The sequence below is a fragment of the Miniopterus schreibersii genome (assembly GCF_964146895.1).
Source record: "Miniopterus schreibersii genome assembly, chromosome: 1".
NCBI classification, from domain to species: Eukaryota; Metazoa; Chordata; class Mammalia; order Chiroptera; family Miniopteridae; genus Miniopterus; species Miniopterus schreibersii.
Window position 1 is genome coordinate 81,282,991 of NC_138101.1, and position 25,341 is coordinate 81,308,331.

Below are 25,341 nucleotides of genomic sequence, written 5' to 3' on the forward strand. Positions count from 1 at the left end.
GCTTCACGCTTGGCCTCAGCAACACCAGAGGGGAGCTGACTGCACACACCCTGATAGAATTGTCTCTGGGCCTCTCATGGGCCCCTTCGGGAAGGCAGGGGAGCAGACCAGAAAGCATTTTAAGGATTTCCATAGGAAGCCAGCGGAGCAGACAGTGAGTTTTTGTTCTTTTATGAGCCTAACAAGCCGCTACCACCATCACTGTGGCTCTGACCAACTTTTGGCAGTCTCCCGGCCCCTAATCAAAATCACCCCCGTAAAAGCAACATTTGCCACATCTGTAACTGTTCCAATGACTATCCTCCGACGGTAAAGGGTTTCAGTAAGACATCCCGTAACACTTCCAATAACAACAGCATGTCAGAATTAACAGTACCTTCAAGATCAAGTATTCAGAGGGAATCATAATAAATAGGAAGTTTTCCCTTTAGAATCAGTCAAGCTACTTTGTCATCACTAAATCCCTCCTTCTCTTTATATTCTGAGGGCACCGGGGGCCTCACTGACCTCCTGCGTAGAGGAGAGGCCTGAATGTACATACCGTCTGTTAAAATTGAAGCTGATAACTGGTTTAAAAAATATCTTTCCCAATAAAATTCCTTTATGGAATACTCATCCCTAAAAATATCTTCATCTATAACTTTTTAATCCACTAAATTGGTTTCTAACTCCATCACTCATTGAAGTGGCTCTTTATAAGGCAGGCAATGGTCAGCTGTCCCCCCGATACGCATCTCCTCGCTGTGACGCTGGGCACTGTTAGTCACTTCTTCCCTTGTCAGTCAATTTGAATTTTCCTGTCCCTTGTCTTCTTATCTCTCTGCTACTCCATCTTGGTCAATTTCTTTTCTAATTTCTTCCTTGGCCAACTTTAAAAATCCTGGCCTGTTCTCTCACTGGACATGCTTTCCAGGGAGGCCACTTTCACCACCACCACCTGCTGAGGTCCCCTGCATGTCTGTCTCCAGCATACAACTCTCTTCAGAGCCACATACTAGTACCTTCATGTTGCTACAGGACTTTTCATCTTCCCAGGCCTCTTTTTGTCTCTGTAGGTCTGTTCTTAGCCACTGGCACTATTATATACTCAATTATTTAAATCAGAAGCTTGGAAATCATTCTTAGTATCCACTTCCTAGTTGTGTGACCTTGGCAGAATAACAACCTCTCTCACTCTCAGTTTCCTCATCTGTAAAATGGGTGTAAGGATTATTGAGGGAGATAATGGCATTTACATGTGTAAACTGCTTAGCTTGGTGTCTGGCACAGAGGGGGCCCCCCACTGCAATCAGCTGTGGTTATTATTTCTTTGAGCAGAGTAGGCAGGAGGAGCCTCTGCCAGCGTCCCCTCCTCACCTGGAGTGTCAGCAGGTGCAGAAGGCTGGGGATGGTAGCAGTAGGCTGAGATCTATAGGCAGGTGCCCTGAAATCCATGCATGAGGCTGGATCTGATCACTAGGGACCCCAAGTGATAAACAAGTTCCCCTTCAGATTAGGTTCAGAGGACCTGGGATCTGCTCTCCACACCCACACGCAGGTGGTCACATTCTGCTCCCAACATGCACAATGAATGAGTCACTCTTTTCTGTGCACTTCACCCTTTCCAAACTATGGCCTCTCTTTCTCCTAGCAAATCACTGTTGGGTAATTTACTTCAGTCGAGTGTATCTCACTATGAAATTTATTACATGCAAATGTGATGCAAACTTAATGTATTCTGTTGTGATAGAAAGAACATGGGTTTGGCCAGACTGGCTGTGACTCTTGCTGGCTGTAAGCAACATCTTCCTTACAGGGTTGTGTGTGTTAAATGATATAATACACAGTATAAAATACATGGCATGCCTTTGCAATGGTGGTTCCTTGTTCACTTATATCCACAGAATCAAATATTCCTAAAGTGACAGGAAGTCTGGGTTTTCCTTTTCATTTACCCCTGGACAAATGAACTCCTTGACTTCTATATAATTTCATGTACTTGTCTACAGAACAGACAAAATATTTCTTGTCTTACAGCTTACTTCCTTGGGTTCTGGAAGAATTAATATGTTTTGTGCACTGTACAAGGCTGCTATGGCAACGAAAGCCCTGTGGACCATATCTAGCCCTGACACATTAGAATGAAAAAGACCAAACTCAGCAGAGACATGGGAGAGCAAACACACATGCCTGTTGCCGGTGGCACTGTAAATTGGCTCAGCCTCTCAGAAGAGAAAACTGGCGGTGTGTTGCCAGAGATACTCAACTCTTCGTCCCTTTGGACTTATTGATTCCACTTTGGGAAATGCATCCCAAGGAAATTACACCTGCTCCTTCCCCCATGCTCCAAAAAAGACATTTACAAAATTATTTAAAACAAAGGAGTGAAAAACCTATATATCTTTAAAGGGACTGGAGCACCTTAACACAAAAATAGGAGAAAAAAATAACAGGTGGGTGGAGCATGTGGATGTGTCACATGTGTGGAGGTGTGTTCAGTCTTCTCTGGAACATGGTAATAATGAGGATGTGCCAGGAGTTAATGAGCTCATGTATGAAGAGCACCCAGAACAGTGCCTGGCACAGTGGAAACACTCACTAACTGTTTCTCATTATAATGATGGTGATGATGCCACCAAAAATGACAGGAATAAAAGAATACAAAGCAGCATGTACATATTGATTAAATAATGGTATCAGGTACTAATCACTGCTGGACTAGAATCCAGAGGAATGGAAGGTGTTAGTGCTCAGTGGTTTCCTTCTATTCCCTCCACTTTATTGAGATGCAACTGACACATACCGTTGTGCAACTTTAAAGTGTGGAGCATGTTGATTTGATATACTTATCTACTGCAACATGATTACCCCTGTGGTGTCAGCTAAGGCGCCCCTCATGTCACATAATTACCATTTCTTTTTTGTGCTGAGAGCATTTAAGATCTACTCTCTTGGCAACTTTCAAGTACATAGTTTGGTATTTTTCTTTTTTATTGAATTTATTGGGGTGACGTTGGTGAGTAAGATTATATAGGTTTCAGGTGTACAATTCTAGAATACATCATGTGTATATTGTATTGTGTGTTCACCACCCAAGTCAGGTCTCCTCCATCACTATTTATCCCCTTCTACCCTCTTCTCCCTCCCCCACCCCTTTCCCTATGCTAATGACCTCACTGTTCTCTGCCAGCACCTCCCCCCCCCCCCAGCTATCAGTTTGTTCTCTGTATCTATGAGTCTGTTTCTATTTTGTTAGTTTATCTTGTTTATTAGATTCCACATATAAGTGAATCATATGGTACTTGTCTTTTTCTGACATATTATTATCTATAATCACAATGCTGTGCATTAGGTCTCCAGAACTTATTCATCTTCCAACTGGAAGTTTGTACTTTTGGACCAACACCTCCCCATTTCCCCATGCCCCAGGAACCACCAGTCCACTCTCTTTCTATGAGTTCCATAGGTTCCTTTTGTCCTAAAGTTCCTAATAGATCAAAAAATAAATGAGGGAATAAGTATTTCCAAAACAAACGGACACTTGCTCTGAAGACAAATTTAATGGTTTCTGTGAAATAACTCTCTGGCTGCAGCCAAGGTCACTGATTAACTTCTAAGTAAACTAACAGGTCCCACGAGGACTGGGAGGGCTGGAAGACCAGCCCTGCTGGCTCTGCAGCTGAACTGCCTGCACTCAGCCAGTGCGGCCCCAGGGCTAACACAGGTCCCAGCTGAAGTCCCAAATTCTGTGCCTTCTCCAAATTAGGGGTTTCACCCAACTTACCACATGCTTCCTGTGTAATTCAGTAGCCAAACATGTTCCTGGTAATGATTTCTATTTCTAAAACAGTGGGGAGGAAGACCTCATATTCTTGAGAGAGGCCTGACTTGAGCCTGCAGGATAAGATGTACATCAAATATACCTGGATACTAGGGAGTCCACGTGGAATTTAATGGGGGCCATTCAGGGGGAGGGGAAGATGCTGGCATTTAAAAAGCAGGCCCTGGTCCAAGGATACCTTCTTCTCCCGCCTCGATCACTGGTGGCTCCCTATCAGCTTGGGTCCCTTCTCACCCATGACCATGCTGCAGCTGGGCTGAGGTCCTTCCCCAATGCAGAGCCTTCCAATGGCTTCGCTCTGCACTTAGAATATTATCTCAATTCCTTTCCATGGCATTTGCACGTACTTCTCCCTCATCCTGGATGGCTCTTCCCTTCTGCCTTCACTTACCTAAGTCCTATTCATTTTTCAGGTCTCAGTTTATGTCACTTCCTCAGGGAAATGTCCCCAACCTAGTCTAGAACTGCTAGTTAAACATTCATCCTTCCCTTTCGCTTAACACTCAACACTCATATAATTACTTGTCCCACATCCATTTTCCCCACAGGGTTAGGAATTCTAGGCAGGCAGCCGTGTCTGAATCATGCCCATTGTCCTTGCCCAGTACTAGGCACATCTATATTTGTTGGATGTTTGGTGATATAATGAACAGTGAATGAATAAAGGCTGAAGGGCTTAGGCCCCCAGAGACTAATGACGAATCTGGGATTTCAGCATTAAGGAGGGAAGGTGTGATGGTGCAGGGCATTAACTGGGAAGCCTCTGAAATCACGCCATGTCGACGACTTAGGGAAAGGGTCATTTACTTCTGCAACAAGCAGAGCCCATCCAAGGCAGCCTGCAGGCCTCCGGGGGCCCCAAGAACACTTACCTGCACTATCTGTGTGGTTCTTACTGGCTGTTGTTTTCATCATTTTCTCACTGAATAAAAGAAAAAGAGAGTCAGCTATCCAGTTTCCAAAATGCCTTTTGTTTTTTGTTTTTGCCCCCTCCATTCATTATTCTAAGCGATGAGCAGCAGGTAGACATGGCATCAAGCAATAAGGGTATTTCAGCATCAGCACCACTATCGGCCGGGACGAAAAGGCTTCCCAGGGGCGCACTGACACTGCGGGTGGGATACAGCAGGTGGCCACGAATGACTTTCAGATGATGGCGGATGTGGAGACAGGTGGATGGCGGCTGCAGGCACTGCGCAGTGGTCCATGAAGCCACATGCACTGGGAAGCCCGTTTACCCTTCTTGGGCCAAAGCGTTACCTTCGACCAAGAATTACCAGAAGGAAAACAAACAAACCAACCAGCCATGATTCAGAGAGATGTAAATATTTTCAGCCTTGAGATGATTACAAGAAAACGGATTTGAATGAATGAGTTGTCTTAATGATTAGAGAGAAACAGAATGAATTATTTCATTGGTTTGCTTTCTTCTTTTTACCTAGATGCATCTTTGCTACTACTTGTAAGGGGCCCTTTAAAAAGCGCAGACTGAACAAGGCCAGTTAAACTGGCGATCTGTCTCTCCATGGCTTGCATCCTCTCTCTGTAAAACAAGAGAATTGTTTGTTAAAGCTTTATTGACTTTCAGACTGGTTTGTCCAGGGGAATGACCATCTGAGGGTCATAAAAGGTACCACCTCATAGGCCAGCAAAGTGCCCTCAGGCCTCTAAGCTGTACTCCTCAGCTGGGGGGTTGATGACTGGTTTCGGTGCAAATGATGGGGATGTTTGTTGCGTGTGAGATAAAACTTGTTTTATCATCTGAGAGCAACAGCAACGAATGTCTTTTAAGAGCACGGAAAAATACGATTGAAATCAATGTCTGACTCGGGGATGAATGGCGCTCAATCTAATGGCGCAGGGACTTCAACCTGGGGCTTTTACGGGATCGAGCAGAAAAACAAATGTCCCTAACAAGCTGGTCATCTCAAGACATGAATGAATAATCCCAATTATTTACTGTGCCCAGATGCTGCACCTTTCTGTTCAGGGCTCTCTAATGCTTTATCACAATTCATTTGGCTCACATTTCTGTACCTCAGACAGCAGCAGTTTCACAGAGCTGTCACCATTATTTTCAACATGTTATACAAACATCGCAAGTGACCTCCCTCTAGGTGCAGACGCCAGCACACACGTGACTGCATGTGAATTCAGTCACATTTATTTGGAAGTTTAAAATAATAAAGCGAGGCAGGGGAGGGAAGTTTGAATAGTGTGGGCACCTCACCTGCCATTGTGCCCCGTGAGCAGGTGTCCTAGTGTGAGCTTGAGACAGAGAAGGGACCCCACTCTTCACTGCGGGTCTCAGTCCCACCAACCTCGCATAGTGTAAACGATGGCGATTTCTGTGCTACGAACAGCATATTCACATATTGTGGCTTTTTCATACAAGCCAGCTATTTTATCTGGTACCATATGGAAAGAAATCGTGATGGTCTGTTCTTTCCCTGGAAAACAGTAACTGGCTAAGTTGGATTTATTGAGAGATGCTATACCTGTATCTTAAACTTCATGGCAATCAAGTGGACCTACAAGGGTAATTTTGTCCATACACAACTTTTGGCCTTGTGTTTTGCCCTTGGAATATAACCCTTACTGCCGTATGAAACTCTGAGCTTAATTTCACAATTACAAGCTTCCGACTTCAGAATTCCATGCATTTTCTTTAGTTTAAAATGATGGTCCTGTCACAATACTGAGCTTCCTGGATATAAGTCATGCAGTCGAGACAGTTAATGGTTGTAAACCTATTATGGAAAAATAAATAATTTAAGTATGAATAGTATAATCTCTTTGCTCTAGTAGTGTGGGAAGGAGAAATCTCAAACAGTGAGAGTGGAAACGCATCTCCATTTCCACACAGTGACTTTCCAGGTGTAGCAGTGAATGCTGAACCCCTCAGCTGCGAAGCATTTTCAGTCACACCTGTGCTCCTGGCCTCCTCTCTATCATAACACAATGCATGTGCCAGAGAGAAAAATTAGTAAGAAACTACACTCAAGAAAGCAGGTTAGTAAATACCCAATGGATATCCCAAGTTCATCAGACCCAAGTCACTAGGCATCTCAGAAATGGTTGGATAGTGGGAGACACGGACTCACACAAATGGGCTCCTGGGAAATGAGTGGTTTCCACAGGGGCCAGCTGAGTATTGGGTAAAGGTTGTCCAGTGCCCCGTTCTTCCCACGGGAATGCTGAAAGTCAAACTCGGGACCCTGAGTCGAGGTGTGTTCAGAGCTACCTTAAGATGTATTTAGTTTACTGCTCTTATCCAACCCTAGGCAAATACAAAGGATTGCTTTCTTCTTTCTTTCTTTTTTAAAAAAAGCACCATGACATTTTTAGGGTCTGGACAGCTTTGGTCAGGAAGTAGCTTCATGGGTTTCATGAAGCTGGAGTGTGGGACAGGAAGGCATTTTCACAACCTAACTACACAGAGATGACAGTACTACTAAGAAATGTAAGAAACAGGTAAGTCTACGACTGTGCAGAATAAGCGAGAATCTGATAAGAGGGAAATGGTAGAAGGGGTTCCAACAATGGCTCTAGGCACAACCCCGAGGAGGCTAAACCAGTGTTCTTTCTGATCTGTCTCTGGCCAACAGGTTTCATTACCTTGTCTAAGAAAGGAGAGCAGTAGCATTAAAAACCAAAACAAAGCATCTGGATCACCCCAGATTCAGGACATTGATCTGCACCTGACCCACCACCGTGGTTAGAGTTGCACTATGCTATAGCACAGGTTGGGTTGTCTCCACATGGGCATCCAGAGGGTGGCATTTCCTTGGCTCAGTGGGTACTTGGCTTTTTGTGGCACTTCTCCAGACAATGGTTTTAGGATACAGGGAAAGACAACCCCCAAATCATACCCCACTCTCCTTACTCCTCAGGAATCATGCCAACATAGTTACTGAATTTCATGGGGTGAGAGTCTGGACGCTGTGAAGGAAAGGCCTTATAGTCACGTCAGGTATTCACATCCTTGGTTTTTCTTTTTGTATGTGTGAGGATGGAAGTAAGTGCTCCCTGGGTGGCCTCCTCCAGCCTATGTCATTGGTTGGGCCACCAGGAAGGAGACACGTTCTCGCAGAGCCTCGATTGCTCAGAACACTTGAGCTTGACAGTTGAGGGGAGCAATCCTCTCCCACTGCCCAGGAAATGGTGGGTCCTGCACTGGCCGAGGCACTGAGCGCACTGACTGCACATGCGTGTTCCACTGTCTTGGCCAAAACCACTTTATGAAAATACAATTCTTTGACACATGGGAATAAGAAAACTTTCTCCCTCCTATTTAATCATCAAAGTGTTCCTGGTTTCAGGATTCATTTGAGGGACATTATCTGATTTATAAATTCATAAATAAGGTTGTCTTTCCATTTCATGGTTGGTAATCTGGAAACAATTTTATGGTTTAACTAAATTACCGCAACTGGAAACTTGTGCAGCCTTTGCTCCTGATGAAATGTTATGAAGTACGTTTCAATGTGAAAGGGGAAGAAAGGGAAATGCAGTGGAAGGAGGGAAATTATATACGACCCTGCCATTTTATTGCAGGGGCAATTTTGTATAATAATCGTCAAAATATTGAAGATGTTTAAGCTAATTCTTGCCAGTATCGCTTGGTTTAAGTTATTACAGGACTGGTATAATTCCTGTTGAAAAGATGGTTTAAAAGTGATTTCATAAACCATTCTCTGTCATTCCATAAACCATAGTTATGGGATTAGCATGTACGGTTAACTAGTCATTTAGCGCCATAAGTCCGCCTGGATGAATGAATCTTCTCGGGGCCCAAGCATAATATTAATAAAAATTCAAGTTCAAATCCAGGGAAAATGCTGATCCCAGTATTTACATTCCTGCTGCTACAATGGGCTTTCTTGCAAGCACCTGTCTATGAAGATGAAACAAAGGCCAGACTATTTGTAGTCTGCTCTCTGTCCTCAGAGTAGAGAGAGAGAAAGAAGAAGAAAAAAAAAAAAAAGTGCATTTGAGAGAATATTTTTGGCCAGTAACTCCATTTACACAACTTTTTTGATTCAAGTTTTCACCTCCAACATTTTTTGACCATGGACTTGTCTTTGTTCTAACCGAGGCCTCATTAAGCCTGAATTAAATCCTTATCATTGCCCATCTGAGTAAATTAATGGCTATTAAAAACCAAGTCAAGGCTGTAACAAGTATGAGACTGGTAATTCCCCTATAATGAAGCCCTTAGGCTATGTTTTTAAATATCCAAAACAAGTGCTGGGGAGCTGGCTGAAACCAGCCAACCGAGCTGGTAGGATTAGTTAGACCTCCAGTCAGAGGCATTCACCTTCCTAACCAGTTACTAACTTGAAACCCAGTGGTGCAGGAGAGTCAGTAACAATGATTGTAAGCAGGGCTGGCATTCTGAGAGTACTTTCTAGGTGGTTCATGAATTCACTTCTCTTTCTAATATTTTGTGGTTTGTTTTTTCGTTTCTGCTCATTCCCTCTCATTTCTCCGCCCCACAGAAAGTGACAGTCAATGAGTCACCAGCAAATGTTTTTGAGTACTTTAGTTGTGCCAGACACAGTGCAAGCTGCTGCGGACACAGCGCTGAATACAGTATCATCATTAGGCAGTACCTTCCTTTCACAAAATCACTTGTTTCCCCCTGGGAGAAATCTAAGTGCACTGAGGTGCTGTAGTCTTGGCAGTGACAAAGGCATTTTCCAGAACTGAATAGTGAACAGGCTTAAAGCTAGGCTATGCCCTTGTTTGCTCATGCCCTGACTCTCTGGTATGAGAGAGAAAAAAAACAAAGTAATTGAAGACACTGTTTTCAGATGAGTTCAACAGAACACTGGAATTCAAACGATCTGAGCTTGCGATACAGCTTCAAATAAGACTCTGAGCAGCAAATTTTCTATTTCTGCCCCACTTTAACTATTGGTGAAAGAACTATATACTAAAGACATTCTTCCAAAAACTCCCAGCAAATGTAACTTTCTCATTAAAACATCCAGACTTATTGAGGAGATATTGATGGAGTTGGTGGTGACTGCAATGGGGCTACAATGTTTTGTGTGTATTAATCTTGCCTTCCTTAAAGACAATGACCATATCTTGCACCTTTCCTGCATTTACAGTCCCTAGATGAGGACTGAGTATACAGAGGGTCATTCAGAAATGTAGTTTATAACCCTGGCCTTGAAGGCTGCTGTTTGTCCCCCTGCTCATGGAGAAGGAAAAGTGGGCATGCTCTATGTCCCCTATTGCCACGTCTTCTGAATTCTGAATTACTCACCTGTATATTCCCTAGTGCCATTAGAGACCAAGGCTAAGGTCATCCATACCCTTGTGTTCCCAGTCACTACTTACAGATGCAAAAGTTGCACAGTGAAGAAGACTGATGAGAAAAATACTGATTCATTTGAAATATGTTGGAGGAGAGCTCTACGGATACCCAGGACCACTGGAAAGATGAACAAGTGGGTCCTAGAGCAAAATAAGTCAGAAATATCACTGGAGGCAAAAATGACAGACCTGAAGCTGCCCTACTTGGGGACATCATGAGAAGGCAGGGTTCTTGGCAAAAGACAGTAATGCTGGGAAACATAAAAGTCAGTAGGATATGAGAAAGACCAAATATGAGATGGACTGACTCCATAAGAGAAGCCACAGGCATGCGCCTACAGGAGCTGGGCAGGGCTGCTGAGGACAAGACACTGTGGACATCGCTCATTCATAGGGTCTCCAGAACTCGGAGCTGACTAAGTGGCATGTAACACACACAAGGTCCCTACCTGCATCTAGAAAATTCCCTCACATCCTCAGATGGCTTCAGCTGGGAAGAAGGCCTCCTGTCTGTCACACCGCAGTCCATCATCCTTCGCAGCTTCAATATCCATGCCGATGACCCTTTCAAAAGTTTGGCATCATAGATCCCCAAACTCTTCCTCACAGTCATACTCTGACCCTACATTCTTACTAGGTAAGTTTTCCCGTCCACATCAGAAACTCCAAAATCCTCTCTAAGTGTAGCAGTCTTTAGTTGTCTTCAGTTCCCTTATTTACACAAACCAGCTCTTTACCTGTATCCTTACCTCCTTCCTCCTTAGCCAAAATTCGTTTTAATTTCCCTGCTCCACACCCTGGGGGACCACACGCACTCTCTCCCCTTGTCCTGACCGGATTACCCGAGGCTGGCCTCTCTCAGCCTCGCCATTCCTGTGCTGGCGACCGAGGAGGGAAATGAACGAGAGGGAAGGGCCCCACTGCGTCCCTCTATTTCTTCTGTCACCTCCTCTTGGTGAGAGTTCAAGGAGAGAGTAGAATCCTCCCATCAGAAAACCAGGTTTTCCCCAAGTGGGGGAAGACAATGACCAAAGCAGAGGTGTTCATCTGGAGGGCTCGACATTTTACTCATGACCCATGAAGACACACATTGCATGACAACTGTAAAGAAATAGCCAAAATATGGAGCCCCGTTTATAAGGATCTGGGAAGAAAAAGCTATTTCTAATCTTCATAAATTTACTGAGGCACTGAGAGAATGAGAGTGTACAATGAGATGCGAAGAGAAATGCTGTGGCGATGATGGTACTCCCACTAATAAATATATTGTAACTGCTATGTACCCTGAATGCCTCAGGTGACGTTTGATTACCAATTCAGTAACTGCTGTTGAGTGTGAGCACTGTGATAGCCCGGGGGAGTCTTTCTTTTTGACCTAGGCTTCAGATGACCCAGCTGGGTGGGCACAGGTGGCTGGATTCTGCAGGGTGTGTGTGGTGTGTACTCTCAGTGGTCAAATGGTGCTGGGTGGCAGAGTCGGAGTGGTCAGCTGGGGAACAATTACTCCTTCTGAGAGGAAACATGTGGAGGAAGCCAAAAAGGACAGCGGGATTTAGCCAGGAGGAGAAGAGGGTAGAGTAGAGTGTTCTATGTAAGGAGAGGTCCAGGCCAAAGCAGAAGCATTAGACTCATAAAATTTGATGGCAGCAAAAACAATGGACTAGGAATTAACCTAGATTCGTGCTCTGACTCCAGAGGTGGGCAGGGACAGGGTGGAGGGATCAGGTAGGAGGCCATTGAGGCAGATCAGGTGACAGTGGCTTAGACCAGAGTGGTGGAGTGAGATAGACAGCGATGGCTGGAGCCAGAGCATCTTTCAATATACAACTGTCTCTGGTTGCCCAGATGTGGAGTGTGAGAGACAGTAATCAAGATGACACCAAGGCTTTTGGCCTAAGTAATAGATGAAATGATCATGTATGAGATGGGAAGATAGGCGTTCATTTTTGGACATGCTGAGTTTGACTTGACCAACAGATATCCAGGGGGAGATACAAATCTCCACTCATAAATCACTCAATATCTCCGAGTCTCAGTTTCCTCAACTGTCCAACTAGGTAACAACTGTCTTCCCTGTCCCACAGGGCTGTCATCCTACAGAGACATAGGAAATGAGGGCAAGTGAGAAAATGTACGTGCAAGCACTTTATAACTTGCAATACATTATGGATGTGGGAGGCTTTCCTTTGTCACTTCAACTTTATTAATTCAACAAATATTTTTCTGGCATGGACCATGTACCAGGTACAGTGGCAGATGCTTGGGCTATAGCTGTAAATAAAACAAAAGACTTCTTACCGTCATGGAATTTACATTTTAGGGGTGAGGGTAATGGTACAGCAAGCTAATTAAGTAGAGAAATATATCTATTTAAATATAAAAGTATATACTTGCATATAAATATACATACAGGGTGTCCCCAAAAGATGTATACATACTTTAACAGCTGATAGCTCAATTCTGAAAATGAAATGTATTTTAATAAACACTGCCTTTATAATTATTCAAAATCTGTGTATACATTTTTTGGGAACACCCTCTATATTACTTATGTAATCATATCATTGTGAGTGTGTGCGTATGTGTATGCGATGATCGGTTGGAAAAGGCCTCCCTGAACAGATGGTGTTTCAGTCAAGCCCTGACATTAGCAAGAAGCCAGTCAAGTAGACAGAAGAGCAGAACAAATGCAAAGTCCCAGAGGTAGGAAAGTCCCAAGTTCAAACACAGGAAGCTAGTGTCTGTGGAGTGGAGCTCGTGACAGGGTGTGTGAAAGGTTGAATGAATTCTCCACATGCAGAGGAAACAAGGACTCCAAGGCTCCCACCCCTTATTAAATAGAGGCGCCCATTCTCTAATGCCCAACACCCGGAGAATACCACGTCTGAAACCCTGCCAGACTTAGACTTCTAGAATCACAAATTTTCTAGTTGGAGGGAACTTATTTAGGTCCCATAGTGTTCTTTCCATTCTAATTCAGTGATCTTGACTGAAGCAAAAAAAAAAAAAAAAAAAGCATGGCAGGCTCAGCAGGCCTGGCAAAGCTGAGCCACAGCCAGGCCTGTGCTCCCTGTGCTCCCACTGATTTCCAGCATTCTGACAGCGCTCTGCGCAGCACAGCAAACGCTCCTGGGAATGCTCCAGGTATCCTTTACTCTATTTCACAACTTACTTTCTGGCAGGCTGCTCTGTCTGGGACCAGAATACAGTCCCAAGTTGGGCAGGAGGACACACAGACTCTCAGAACCAAATGGCCAACACACTATGGCTCCTTTGTGCGAAGGACTATGGCTTCACAATTTTATGTCAATTAGGACTCTTATTACAGAGAACTCTTACTATAGAGAACAAAAAGACTTTATACCCATTTTCATTTAAACTGCATAGAACCCTTAGGAGGTCATGGTTAGCTTCCCGTTTTGGCAAAGAACACTGAGGCTTAGGGAGGTGGGCTCCCCTAAGGAAACAGCTAGTTTACCTGCAGAGACACCTGCACACCCAGTGCTCCCTGCAGGGCCCTGAGCTGCGCCTAGTGACTCAGGGGCTGGGGCGAGGCCTCCACTTCCCGGGTGATGGGAGCCTTCACTCCCAGGGCAAGCCCACACCCTGCTTGCTAAAATCACCCACTTTGCATTTTCTTTCTCTTCCCTGAGGGTAATTTTTAATATTCATGCTCTAGAAGTGACAGCTCATTTTTTTTTTTACAGGTACAAACTAGTATGAATAGCTGTTTGTTCAGGTTCTGGCAACCTGAACATGAGTCTGTAATTTACCTTCCAATGAAAGGCGGTGTCAGAAGCCAGGGGAGGTGGTCTCTTGAGTGGTCCCGGGGGAGCTGTGGCACTAAATTGCCACTCCCAGCTGCTCTGATCTGCAAAATCTCAGCATGAACTCAAAAGAAGTAAGATAATGACTCTTAAGGAAAAAGAAAAAAAAAAACCCCACATTTCCTATACTTGGCTTCTCTTGTGTTGTTTGTTTTTTAATTTTGTTTTCTTGGATACTGTGCTTGTTGGAGGAGTTAGCATACACTGCCTTTATTAAAAAGACAACAAATATTGAGACAGCATGAGAGTGAAAACATCATTTGACTAGTGGCTCCAGTCACTGGACCTTTGGGAAGTCTCCTGTTTCCCCTCTGTAAAGTGACCGATTAGGAGAGTGGTCTCTAAGACCCCTCAGCTCTGGACATGGACAGGGAGAGAGAGGAGGCATTTCCTGGCAATGCAAGTTGGTCCTACGAGAGTGTAGGTAGTACAGGCTTTTTGTGGGTTATACAGACATTTTAAGACTTGCAGTTTTTGGAAGTTCAAATTCATGCTTAGACCTGACTATGTTTTTGAATCACTTCATTCATGAAAAATAAAGTCCAAAATCCCAGCAAGTGCAATCTCTATGATTTTCAACAGACAGAAGGACAACTAACCACAAGAGTTTGACATGTAGCTTGGACATCACAAGAGCCCAGGATCACCCAGCTGCTGGGCTCTTGGACTTAGATGAGCCCCATCCTCAGGCCGTGCTGAACCCAAGTTGAGTCCGCATTGAGTCCTTCAAGGAGGCTGAACCGGCACCTAAACGTTTATTCGTCTCCTCTTTGAAAATAGAGGTTCCAGTCGGCAAGGAAAGGGGCTTATCTAAATCTCACAGTATTTATGTTCCTCTAGCTTAGCTTCTGGTTTCAGACCCAAGGCACCTGACTGACAGCAACTCATGAATATTCAAAGGAAATACAAGGATGTATTTAAATTTCATCTAATTAGTGACAGATGAGGGCTCTTCCTTTCAAGAAATTGATTTGAAGTAACACAGACTTTGTAACAGTTATGCTGCTGGTATTTTTGATAGAATATTCCTTGTGTAAGAGGAGGGCTATCTTCAAAACTTGTCAGGTGGTTAAGTACCATGTTTATCAGACAGCTGTTGCCTGAACTCAGCAGTTAAGAAATGACTAGCAAACATTACTTAACCATGAAGTTTATATTCCTGAGGCTGAAGTAATAATTCAATTTATCGGCCCTTACTTGATTTCTGAGACTGGCAAAACATCATATCCAGATGTCATTTTTATAGGCACCATAATGGTAGAAATACAGCAAATTGTGGATAAAGATCAGTCTGACTTCCCAAATAATATCCTTTCATTCTGTTATATATATATCCCTGAAATTCTAGCTCATCTCAACATTCACTGAAGGCTCCCAGACCAGCCTAAGTTCAGGAAAGCACTCCCTTGTCTGAATTCATGGCCATTACTGTCTGTATCACTTCTTTGGAATTAATTATGTACAAGCAGTCGCCAAATTAGGCTTGTAATTAAAAGTTTACTTGTACTTTCATTGTTTAGAACTTGGAATAAATAGTGGTTGAATTGCCAGCTGGTCCACGGAAGCCTCTATAACCTACAATGTATTATTAGTTTTATCATTGTCCCTCATTGTTTTCGAGGACAACGTGGCCTGACTTTCCAGCTGGACTTGGCGACGTTGGGAACAGAACTCCTCCTGAATGAAGCTGCAGACTCTGGGAGAGCCATTTACCCCTGTAGTGACTCAACACGGCCTCCTCCCTTCTCTGCGCTTCACAACGAGACACTGTCACTGCCAAAGTGACAGGAAGAGAATCCCTGAGAAGCACCCATAATGAAATCCTATTCTTGTGGTTGTAACAGTTACTTAGTAGGCATTCAGAGTTCAGAAGCTTCCTGTACTTGGCTGTGGCATAGCTTATATGTGTATATTACAATTTTGATGTTTGATGTTTTTATTACAGTTTTGATGTTTTATGATGCTTATCTGGTCATCACAGTTTATCTTCCTTGTGTTCGGGGACCACACAGAAGTTTCTTTGTGTCCTGCAAAGCATCCAGCCCACAGCTAAGCACCTAAGAGAAGTTCAATAAACATTTATTGATCCATAATTAGAGCTGCATGGAAAAGCAATTGAGACAAGAGCCGAATCAGTCAGGCACTATTAGGCATCAAAACAGATAACCTAATAAACTCGATTGCACCTGATTAGGTGTCTTCGTCTTCAGTCACATAGCTCAGGTGCCCTTTTAAAAGGATGTCCGAACCCTGGCTTGTCTTACTGCTCCTGGACCCAAGATGTGCCACCCTGACTATCCTCCTAAAATGGATTTTAAAATGCCCGATATTCTAAACATTCTCATTTGGATCCTGAAGCCCAGCTGATTCCATTCTGTTCACACTTAGTTTTGCTGTTTCCTACGGTCCCCTCCCCTGCTTTATGTCCTTCTTGGTATTATACTCACAAATAGTCCTTTGTCGTAGCCAGCTCTGTGTATGAAGTTCTCTGTTTGATAATACGTAATAGGGAGCTTGGCTCAAAGCAGGCACTCTGAGCACCTACGATAGGGCAGGCACGGCGCAGGCACTCATTGTAATATCTCCTTCCATCCTGTGAAGTCGTGTTATTATTTTCCTTATGTTGCAGATGAACAAGAGGGCAGAGCAAGATTCAGAAACGTGTCACAGGTCCCAACTGCTAGCTCGTTGTAGAATTCGGATTTGAACCCAGGCACTCTGGCTTTGGAGTCCATGTGTGTAAACACTGCTTGTTACTGCCTCTCAGTAAATGGTTGATAGCAGCTTGATTGAACTGTAGGCAGTAATAGCAAGTTCTAACAATAAAGAAGTTGCTTTACCAAGAGGTAAGAACAGGACTGTAAAAAAATTGTCAAGATCTGTGTTTTACGAATGTCATGGTTTACATTTGGGAAGTGTGAGGCATTCTTCCATTGGTCCACTGCATTAAGTAGAAAAAGTCTGGGTTTCCTTTAGGGCAGTGCTTCTCAACCAGGGGCATGTTATGCCCCAGGGGCATCTGACTAGGTCTGCAGACACTCTGGATTGTCGTGACCCGGCATGGTTGGTTAGGGGGGCAGTTTACTACAGGCAACTAGTGGGGTAGAGACTGGAGATGCTGCTAAACACCTCACAATGCACAAGAGAGCCCCCCTCAAATGATCAGGCCGCAAAATATCAAGTGAACAAGTTAAGAAAACCTTGCTTTAGAAAGATGCCAAGTCTCACAACTTGGGACATCTCTGATGTGGCTCACTTCTGACGACACCCGCAGGAAAAAGACAAAATCAATCATTCTATTTTCATCATTCAGACTCACCTCTGTAGCAGGCCAAAGCACAGTTTAGAAAATCTTCAAATGTCTGTCAGTCACTGTGAGCATGTTTAAATGACATAAATCTGAATTTAGACTTTCACTCAATCAACTGCTAAACCAAGGGTGCATCCCACTCCTCAAGGCTACCAACGCAGTAACACTTAATCCTCGTAAAACAAGAAAATGATGTAAAACGATTAAGAACAGATACAAGCTACCAGTTAGTACGCAGGCTTCCTTCTGTACACAGAATTTTTCTTTTCCCTTCTTTCTAATTGGCCCAAGGCAAGAGATTCTGTTTCTTTAAATGTGCGATGTTTCAGAAATCACAGTGGGATCTCCTGTGGCTTTTCTTTCTCCAGATATACATGTCCAGACAGGGCAAGAATTTGCTCCTCTGTGGATTCTTGACTAGTTTGTTGAATTTAGCTACCATAGGTGCAGAATAGCCAGATATGATCTTAGTTCAAGTTTACCATGTTTTGAAAAATATTACATTGGGAGGAATCTATTATACATTTGGAAGGAGAGCTACCAGTCACTTTGAAATGAGCACCCTTGAATTTTGAGTGTTATTTCAATAAAGATATTGCACATTATGTGATCCAAACTATAAAGAGAAGATAGCAAAACATAAATGTCCTAGAATTTTATAATTCTTAAGGGCTGTTTTATGTGCCATGAATAGAAATAATGATGCTATTTAGTGAAGTAATTTTATAACCAAGGGAAGGGAGAGCCTCGTGCACTAAGTCATGTCACGCATCGTCTCCCTTGGCACTCCCCAACAGGCACAGGGACCCTGTCTTCTTGGAGCCCCAGCTGAAGGGAAGTCATCTGAATAAAGCCACCTCATCACCTAAGATCATTTTCTTTTCTTTCTAGAAGCTCAGACACAAGAATTGCTATCCTGAAGGTCAAAGCAGTTTTAATCTGCTCCTCTACCCCCAAAGACCATGACCATCTTGGGAGGAGAACCCCACCAACATATATGTTCTCCTATATAAACTATTTTTTCCAGATCTTCTATGTATAATTTGTCATTTCTCAGTGCTTTGTGGAAACATCTTTATAAGAAAAGAGATGCCAAATTTATTAAATCAAGGCATATGAAATTACTTTAAACTCATTTTCAAGTCAATAGGGCTGTTATAAAATCATGTGCCCTTAAAAAAAAAAAGTTACCATGGGAAGTTTCCCGAGTACAGATGGGAAAGGATTTTTTTCTCTGTGATTTCAAACATCTTGCAGTTATGTGGGCTATTTCATAGAGTGCTCTTCTGAACAGCATCTGAATCCAGCCATGCCCAAAAGCAGAGTTCTCAGTCTCCCTCCTGTGTTTCTGTAGCTGCACATCTTAGATGTAAAAGTTCACTTCAGAGTTTTATATAAAAAGTACCCTCAGACTTATTTGCTTTTTAACATCACAAAACTGCAACAGAAATTGGTTTGGCACTTTATAAGACCCTATACTCATCAAGTTAGACGTTTAGGGGTTGAAGACTCTTTAAAAATACTTCCACAGATTAAATATATCTAAAAATAACATCACGGTACAGGTGAAACAATGGACTATAATTTTGTGCTTCAGTAATTGTTTCATGTTCTTGTTTTTAAAACATTTTATTGACATAGTAAGTACTCACATTCATTGAAAATAAAATCTACCAAGAATGTTCTCTATATTCTTTCCTTATTTCTGCATAATTGTGCTAATGTATTAGCTAGGACAGTTATATTTTAAACGGCATGCATATATTTAGCAGCATAATTATGCAAATTCTACCATGATTATGATTGTAAATATCCCTTAGGAGCAGTCACTTAGCATCTAGTCCTGAAACCACTTTTGGAAAATTCTGGTAGAAATGCTCAGAATTCACTCCTAAATTCAGTTTTCTTCTGGGTGAAGGTGAGGCTCATAGTTCTTACTCACCAAGAAGAATATTGCACATTGGTAAAAGGTATAGATTCTTTAATGGACCTGAACATTCTATGCCACTTAGTGGCTCTGTGACCTTGGGCAAGCTACTTAACCTCTCTGAGCTCAGTTTCTGCATTTGTAAAATTGGGATGAGGACAGTACATACCTGACTGGGTCACGATGATTAGAAACTACTTAACACAGTGTTTGGCCCATAAAAGGCTTTCAATAAAAGCTACCTACCACCAGCATTCTTCTTAAAATAGCAGTGCTTAGAAATGTAGTGCCCAGCAGTACTGCATGACTTTGATCCAATATAGAGGACACTCCACATACTGGCAGAGGGTTCCTTCATTTTGTTCCCTCCCAGAACTAAGTCCTATAAAAAACTGGCTCAGCGATGCTCCTTAAGTTATATCCACGTGGTAACTGCATGCATGGCACTGAACTAGGCACTGGGGAAGAAGTCAGACACCATCATCGACCAAAACGTGCCCACAGGCCAGCAGGGTGGAAATAGCTTAATATGATCCATGGTGGCATCAAGTTCCCCATCCTCTTGGACCCACAAGGTGGGTCAGCATGGGGGTTGGGAAGATGAATTTTGGTCTTCACATGATATTCTGGAGATGAATAGTTTTTATTGTTTCCTGTACTAAATTCTTAGGACTCTAAGTCCCATCCCCTAAAAGACTCATTTTCCCCCACCAGCTCCTGCCAGCCCACCACAGAGGACGTATCACCTTTCTTAGAAGCACAGGGCACAAGCTTCTGAGCTTCAAGGCACCTCTTGGTAGACTTCCCTCTAGTTGTGACATCGGTCTGTTCCAATAAGCCTCAGTATGTATCACACACTCCTCAGCTATCTGTGGTCCTGAGAGGCATCCCTTTCTTTGATTCTTAGAATTTCACTTCCTAAGGCCTTTGGAAAGGAGAAAATAAACATAGTTTTCCAATCCTTAATTTTTCTTAGTCCTACATAATCAAGCCAGTCACCACTGCTGGGTTGTGGGTTATTTTTTTCCAGCTGTATGAGAGGATTAGAATTTGTAGTGTGTCAATGATATCCAGACTTCCATGTTCATTCCCTTTCCATCCTTCAGGAATCTTTCTGCTGTGACTGAACAGATAAGGAGACAGTCATTTCGTGACAAAGGTTTGCTAATGAGGACAGGGCTTTCTGATTGGTGTGTGAAAAAGTGAGATAGACCATTCATATTCCAGCCACAACTCTGGCCTTCTATTTAAGAGGTTATGCAATAGCAATAAGTGGTATTACCATTTTTAGTGAGGAGAATGTAACACTGGTTCTTATAAGGTGCTGAATGATGAAATATTTAGTTCTAATTTTTCATACTTCTCTGGTAAAAGGCTTAACCTCTTTTGGACTCAACTTCTTCGACTAAATTTTTTATGATTATAATTATTATGTTGACTTCCTTTAACCAATTCAGGCTAGAGAAATTCCCTCCAACAAAATTAGCTTTTCCATTACTATATGAACTTTGGAGAGTTTTTAAGATGTAGGAGGAAGGTTCTAGAGTGGCAAATTACAACAATGTGTACATTTGAAAAGAAATTAAAATGCCCAGCGTGTGTCATTCACCAGATACTTTTGCTAATCTCTCTCAGTATCACCCTGGAATGAGTATCAAATCGAAACCATCCTCTTTTTATGCAAATTCACGTTTTATCACTCTAGATGGCAGCCCGTAACACATTTCCCCCATTTCTCTAAACCAGATGAGAAAACAAAGTTTCACTACACCAGGAAAAACACAAATGGCCATTTCAAACAGCTACACCTTGGAACACTCACTCCTCATTTTCTGTGGCAGATGGACTCTTATGAGCTCTTGATTTATTTGTCTGAATGGTTTCTGCTACCCACAATTTTCTTGCGGATTATTCAGATGTAGGTAAGGATGCTGCCGCCTGGCCCCAGGGTGTGTGTGTGTGGGGGGGGGGCTCGGGGGGCGCACTGACCGCTCTTGGTGCGTCTGCGCCCCTTTAGCACCGCCATGGGCCTGCCTCACTTGACCCCCCGGGGATTTAGAAACCGCAGACAAGGGTGGCCTGCGCTCCGGCCCTGCTCCCTCCGCCCCTCTGCGCGGGCTGGTCCCCAGGGACCCCCGCGCTCCCGGCGTGACCTCTGCGCGCGGCACGGACCCCTCGGGGGCGCGCACCCCGCCTTACCTGGTCTCTCGGTCCTTGGGGATCGTGGCGGTGCTGTAAGCGAACACTTGCTTCTCCACTAGAGGAGGGCCGAGGTCCACGAGGCCGGCTAAGCCCGGGGAGGTCCGTGGCTTTTCAATATACACCAAGGTGCCCGGCTCCTTTTTGAAGGCCTGGCGGCTGGGCGAGGCCCGGTCTGCCTGCAGCGGGTGAGGGGGCCCGTGGGCGTTGTGATGGGGGTGCATGTCCACCATTCTCATGTCGCTGACTCGGTGAGGGGAGGCGGGGGGCGTTTTGGAGCCCAGCGTGGGCAAGTGGCTGTCTGGGTATTTCCTGGACTTCTGCCTGTAGAGCGACTGCTCCATGTGCATCTCCGCCTGCAGGGCCGGGCTGCAGTAGGCGCTGGCCGAGCGGACGGCCGTGCGGTGGTACGCCACGATGTGGTCGGGGACGTCCAGCGGGTGCCCGCCGTGGGACGAGGCGATGCTCATGCGCCCCTCGTGGTACAGGTAAGGGTCGGCATAGAAGCCCTCGCTGCGGTACAGCGCCATGTTCTTGCCGCCCAGGTCTTCGTCCGGCTTGACGTCTCTTCTCTCCAGGATGGCACTGGGGCTGGGGGAGATGGATCTGGAGACCGGCAGGCTGGAGAGCCTGTCCCTGGGGATGGTGGCGTTGCCGGGGACCACGAGCGGGCGCGCGCCCCCGTAAGGAATTCTGGATGGGGACGGAGGCATGGAATGGGGCACCGGAGTGGACGGCGGGGAGTTTGGGATGGCGTGGGCCGGGTGAGCCGCGGATCCAGGTCGACAGGCGCCAGGGCCATCTCCTCTTGCATACACGATTTCTCTCTGCATCTGCAAAGGAAACAAGAAATCAGAAAATGTACTTGGATAGCCACGTTTTTAGAGAAGCCTGAATGGGCTGAATAATGGCCCCTGTAGGATGCGCACGCCCCAATCTCTGGGCCCTGTAACTGTGTTTCCTTGCATGGCATAGGGACTTTGCAGATGTGGTTGAGCATCGACCTAGGATCCAGGCGATCCGGGTTCGATTCCCGGTCAGGGCACATACCCGGGTTGCGGGCTAGGCGGCAGATCAATGACTCTCTCATCATTGATGTTTCTATCTCTCTCTCTCCCCCTCCTTTCCTCTCTCTGAAGTCAATTAAGATATGTTTAAAAAAAATAAAAAAAATAAAAATGTTGAGATGGGGAGATTATCCTGGATTATCCAGGTGGGCTTAATGCAGATACAAGGGTCCTTATATGTGTCAGAGTCAGGGAAGGAGACACCAGAAGCTGCTGCACCACTGGCTTTGGAAATGGAGGAGGGGCTGTGAACCAAAGAATGCAGGCAGCTTCTAGAAGCTGGAAAAGGCAAGGAAGTGGATTCTCCCCTAGAACCCCCCCAGGGAGTCTGGCACTGCCAACACCTTGATACTGGCCCGTGAGACCCATTCTGGACTTCTGATCTCCACGGCTGTAGGATGACGCATCTGTGGTGTTTTAAGCCAACTAAGTTTGTGGTAATTTGTGATAGCCGCCACCGAAACCAAATGCACCTGATATAAAAATCAACATTGTGGGGTTCGGGGAGAAAATAGTGCAGTGGTGTAAATTTTGAGGTCATAGCTTCTTAGAGACACTTAATAAATGTGGGTCTAATATATCCGAAGTGCTGAAATTATGTTTTCTAAAACTTGTTCTGGGCACATTTTCTAGTATTAGCCCTGGAAAATAGTTAGTAAGCATCTTTCCCAGATGGTTCAATCTAGAGACATGGCCAGAAGAGAAAAAGACATGCATGGGGAAAACTTGAAGGGACGTTTCACTGACTTACTGCCTCCTAACTTGAGCCTGAGAGAAACCGGGCTCTGCAGGTCGGGAGGAAATAACAATTCCGAAGATAAGAGTGCAACTGGAGGCAAGGGAGAGAAGAGGGAAGGGAATCCCAGGTGGGGAGAGGGAATCCTAACAGGACATTCCCTGGGCTGCCATGTGATGACAAGAAGTCTGCTGGAGTGAGCCTGGTACTTCTTGTTCAGGCACCAGTGACTTCTGGGCTGTGTCATTACATCAGTTTAGGAAAGCAGGGACTCCTGCAGGGTCTTCCATTAGCTCTCCTTTAGAAGAAACAATGACTAAAGAATCATAGATACAGATAGCAGACTTGCGGTTACCAGAAGCAGGAGGTGAGGGGTGGGTGAAGGTGGTCAAAAGATATAAACTTGCCGTTATAATAACAAATACAATAAGGAAGTCATGGGGGTGTAATGTACAGCACAGTGACTATAGTTAATACTGTATCGTATATTTGCAAGTTGCCAAGAGAGTGATTTTAAAAGTCTGTATATTTGCAAGTTGCCAAGAGAGTGATTTTAAAAGTTCTCGTCACAAGAAAGAAAAATTATAACTATATCGGTGATGGATGTTAACTAGACTTATTGTGGTGATCCTTTCTCAATAGTCACATATGTAGAATCATTATATCCTTCTGAAAATAATATAATGTTATATATCAATTATATCCCAATTAAAAAAGGAATTAACGGGGAAAGGGAAAACTAATTTGCAATTGCACTGCTATGTTTAGCAAAGGGCAGAATAAAAAACACAAATTAATTCAGGATATGAATATTTGATACTTTCTGTTTTGGTCAAAGCTCAGGAGGGTGATGGCCACTGAGATTTTTCCAAATGGATATAAGGGACAAACAGCGTTGGCACCTCCCAAGTCCACCCTTCAAATTCTATTTGTGTTGTCACAGGAGCCCACGTTCCCATCCAGACTCCTGGGAGGTGTGACAGACAAGGAGGGCATACATGGTTGGGGGGGGGTGTGAGGTAGGGGGCTGAGGAGAGAGGAGGTGGGCCCAAGTTGATCAGAACTAAGATGAGCAGCTGAGACCCATAGTGTGGATGCTGGGGAAAGAGAGGAGAAAAAGCAGAGGCAAGAGAAGAAGGTTGAAAATGAAGCAGAGCCCAGTGCCCTGAATACATACCGATCCCTTATCTTACAAATTCATTCATTTAGTAAATGGTATTTACCAAGCACTTGCTTAGAACCAGGCATTCTTCTAGCATACAGCTCTAAGCCCCCAGTTCCTACCCTAAGAGGGCGCTCTTGTGTATTCTCTGAGATGAGCATGCAGGGGGAACATGGTGGGGGACTCCTGTGCTTCCTTATTTTGTCTCTGGAAAGATCCAACAGTGCAGAACCCCTGGGAGTTTTACATGTTATGAAGGATTTCATAATGGGAATGACCAATAAAAAATGCAAGCAAGGTGCACATATATAGCAACCACAAGGAGCCCTTTCAGGCTACCTTATCTGAGCACCACTGACTTTGCTTCTCAGCCCTCTTGTGGGAGGCGGGGGGGTGGGGGGGGGGGGGAGAGGCATGACTGTTTCCGGGGAGCCCAGAGTATGCAGGCTCCTCAGTGGCAATTACAACTTTATTTCCACCCCTTCTACCCCCCAACACACACACACACACACACACACACACACACAAAGTCCCAATGCAATAGGCCCTTCGACTCCCCCTCTAAACTGAACTTGGCATATCCTTACCCTGGGAACTCTCTCCCCATTTCCCAGCCCTCCTGGATCCAAACAGAGGCTGAGGCTCAACGTTGGGCTTTTGGTGTGTCAGCGCCACAAGGCCCAGCTGGTTCTCTCTCTGTTCACTCACTTGACTCAGTTGTTCAAGGGTGGGCATTCCCAAAGTGTGATATTATCGCTTTGTGATAATGTACCCAATTCTCATCCCAGAATGGCTGGAGCAGCCACGGGACAGAGGTTTTGCAACAGAGCAACATGGATCCTCTATAAATACCTCTCCTACTCTATCTGCCACAAGGCGGGGCTCAGCAAAAAGTAACTACCGACTTAAAGTCTAAAGCCTCCTGGGGTGAGTCTGATGGCAGTAACTCAACAACTTAAGTGGCTT

General features: G+C 44.4%; 1 protein-coding gene across 13 annotated transcripts in view; it reads right to left on the reverse strand.

The window, feature by feature from the left end:
• The window catches only part of KIAA1217, a 695,304-nt gene that overhangs the window by 42,037 nt on the left and 627,926 nt on the right, over nucleotides 1–25,341 (reverse strand). For 8 of the 13 annotated variants that reach the window (XM_081128701.1, XM_081128703.1, XM_081128698.1 and 5 more), the window contains 3 exons: nucleotides 21,411–22,243; nucleotides 5,259–5,363; nucleotides 4,693–4,742 (listed from right to left, as the gene is read on the reverse strand). In XM_081128701.1, coding sequence (XP_080984827.1) covers nucleotides 4,693–4,742; nucleotides 5,259–5,363; nucleotides 21,411–22,243 — 988 coding nt within the window. The remainder of the gene's footprint in view (nucleotides 1–4,692; nucleotides 4,743–5,258; nucleotides 5,364–21,410; nucleotides 22,244–25,341) is intronic. The other 5 variants (XM_081128700.1, XM_081128699.1, XM_081128695.1 and 2 more) reach the window with 1 other exon arrangement.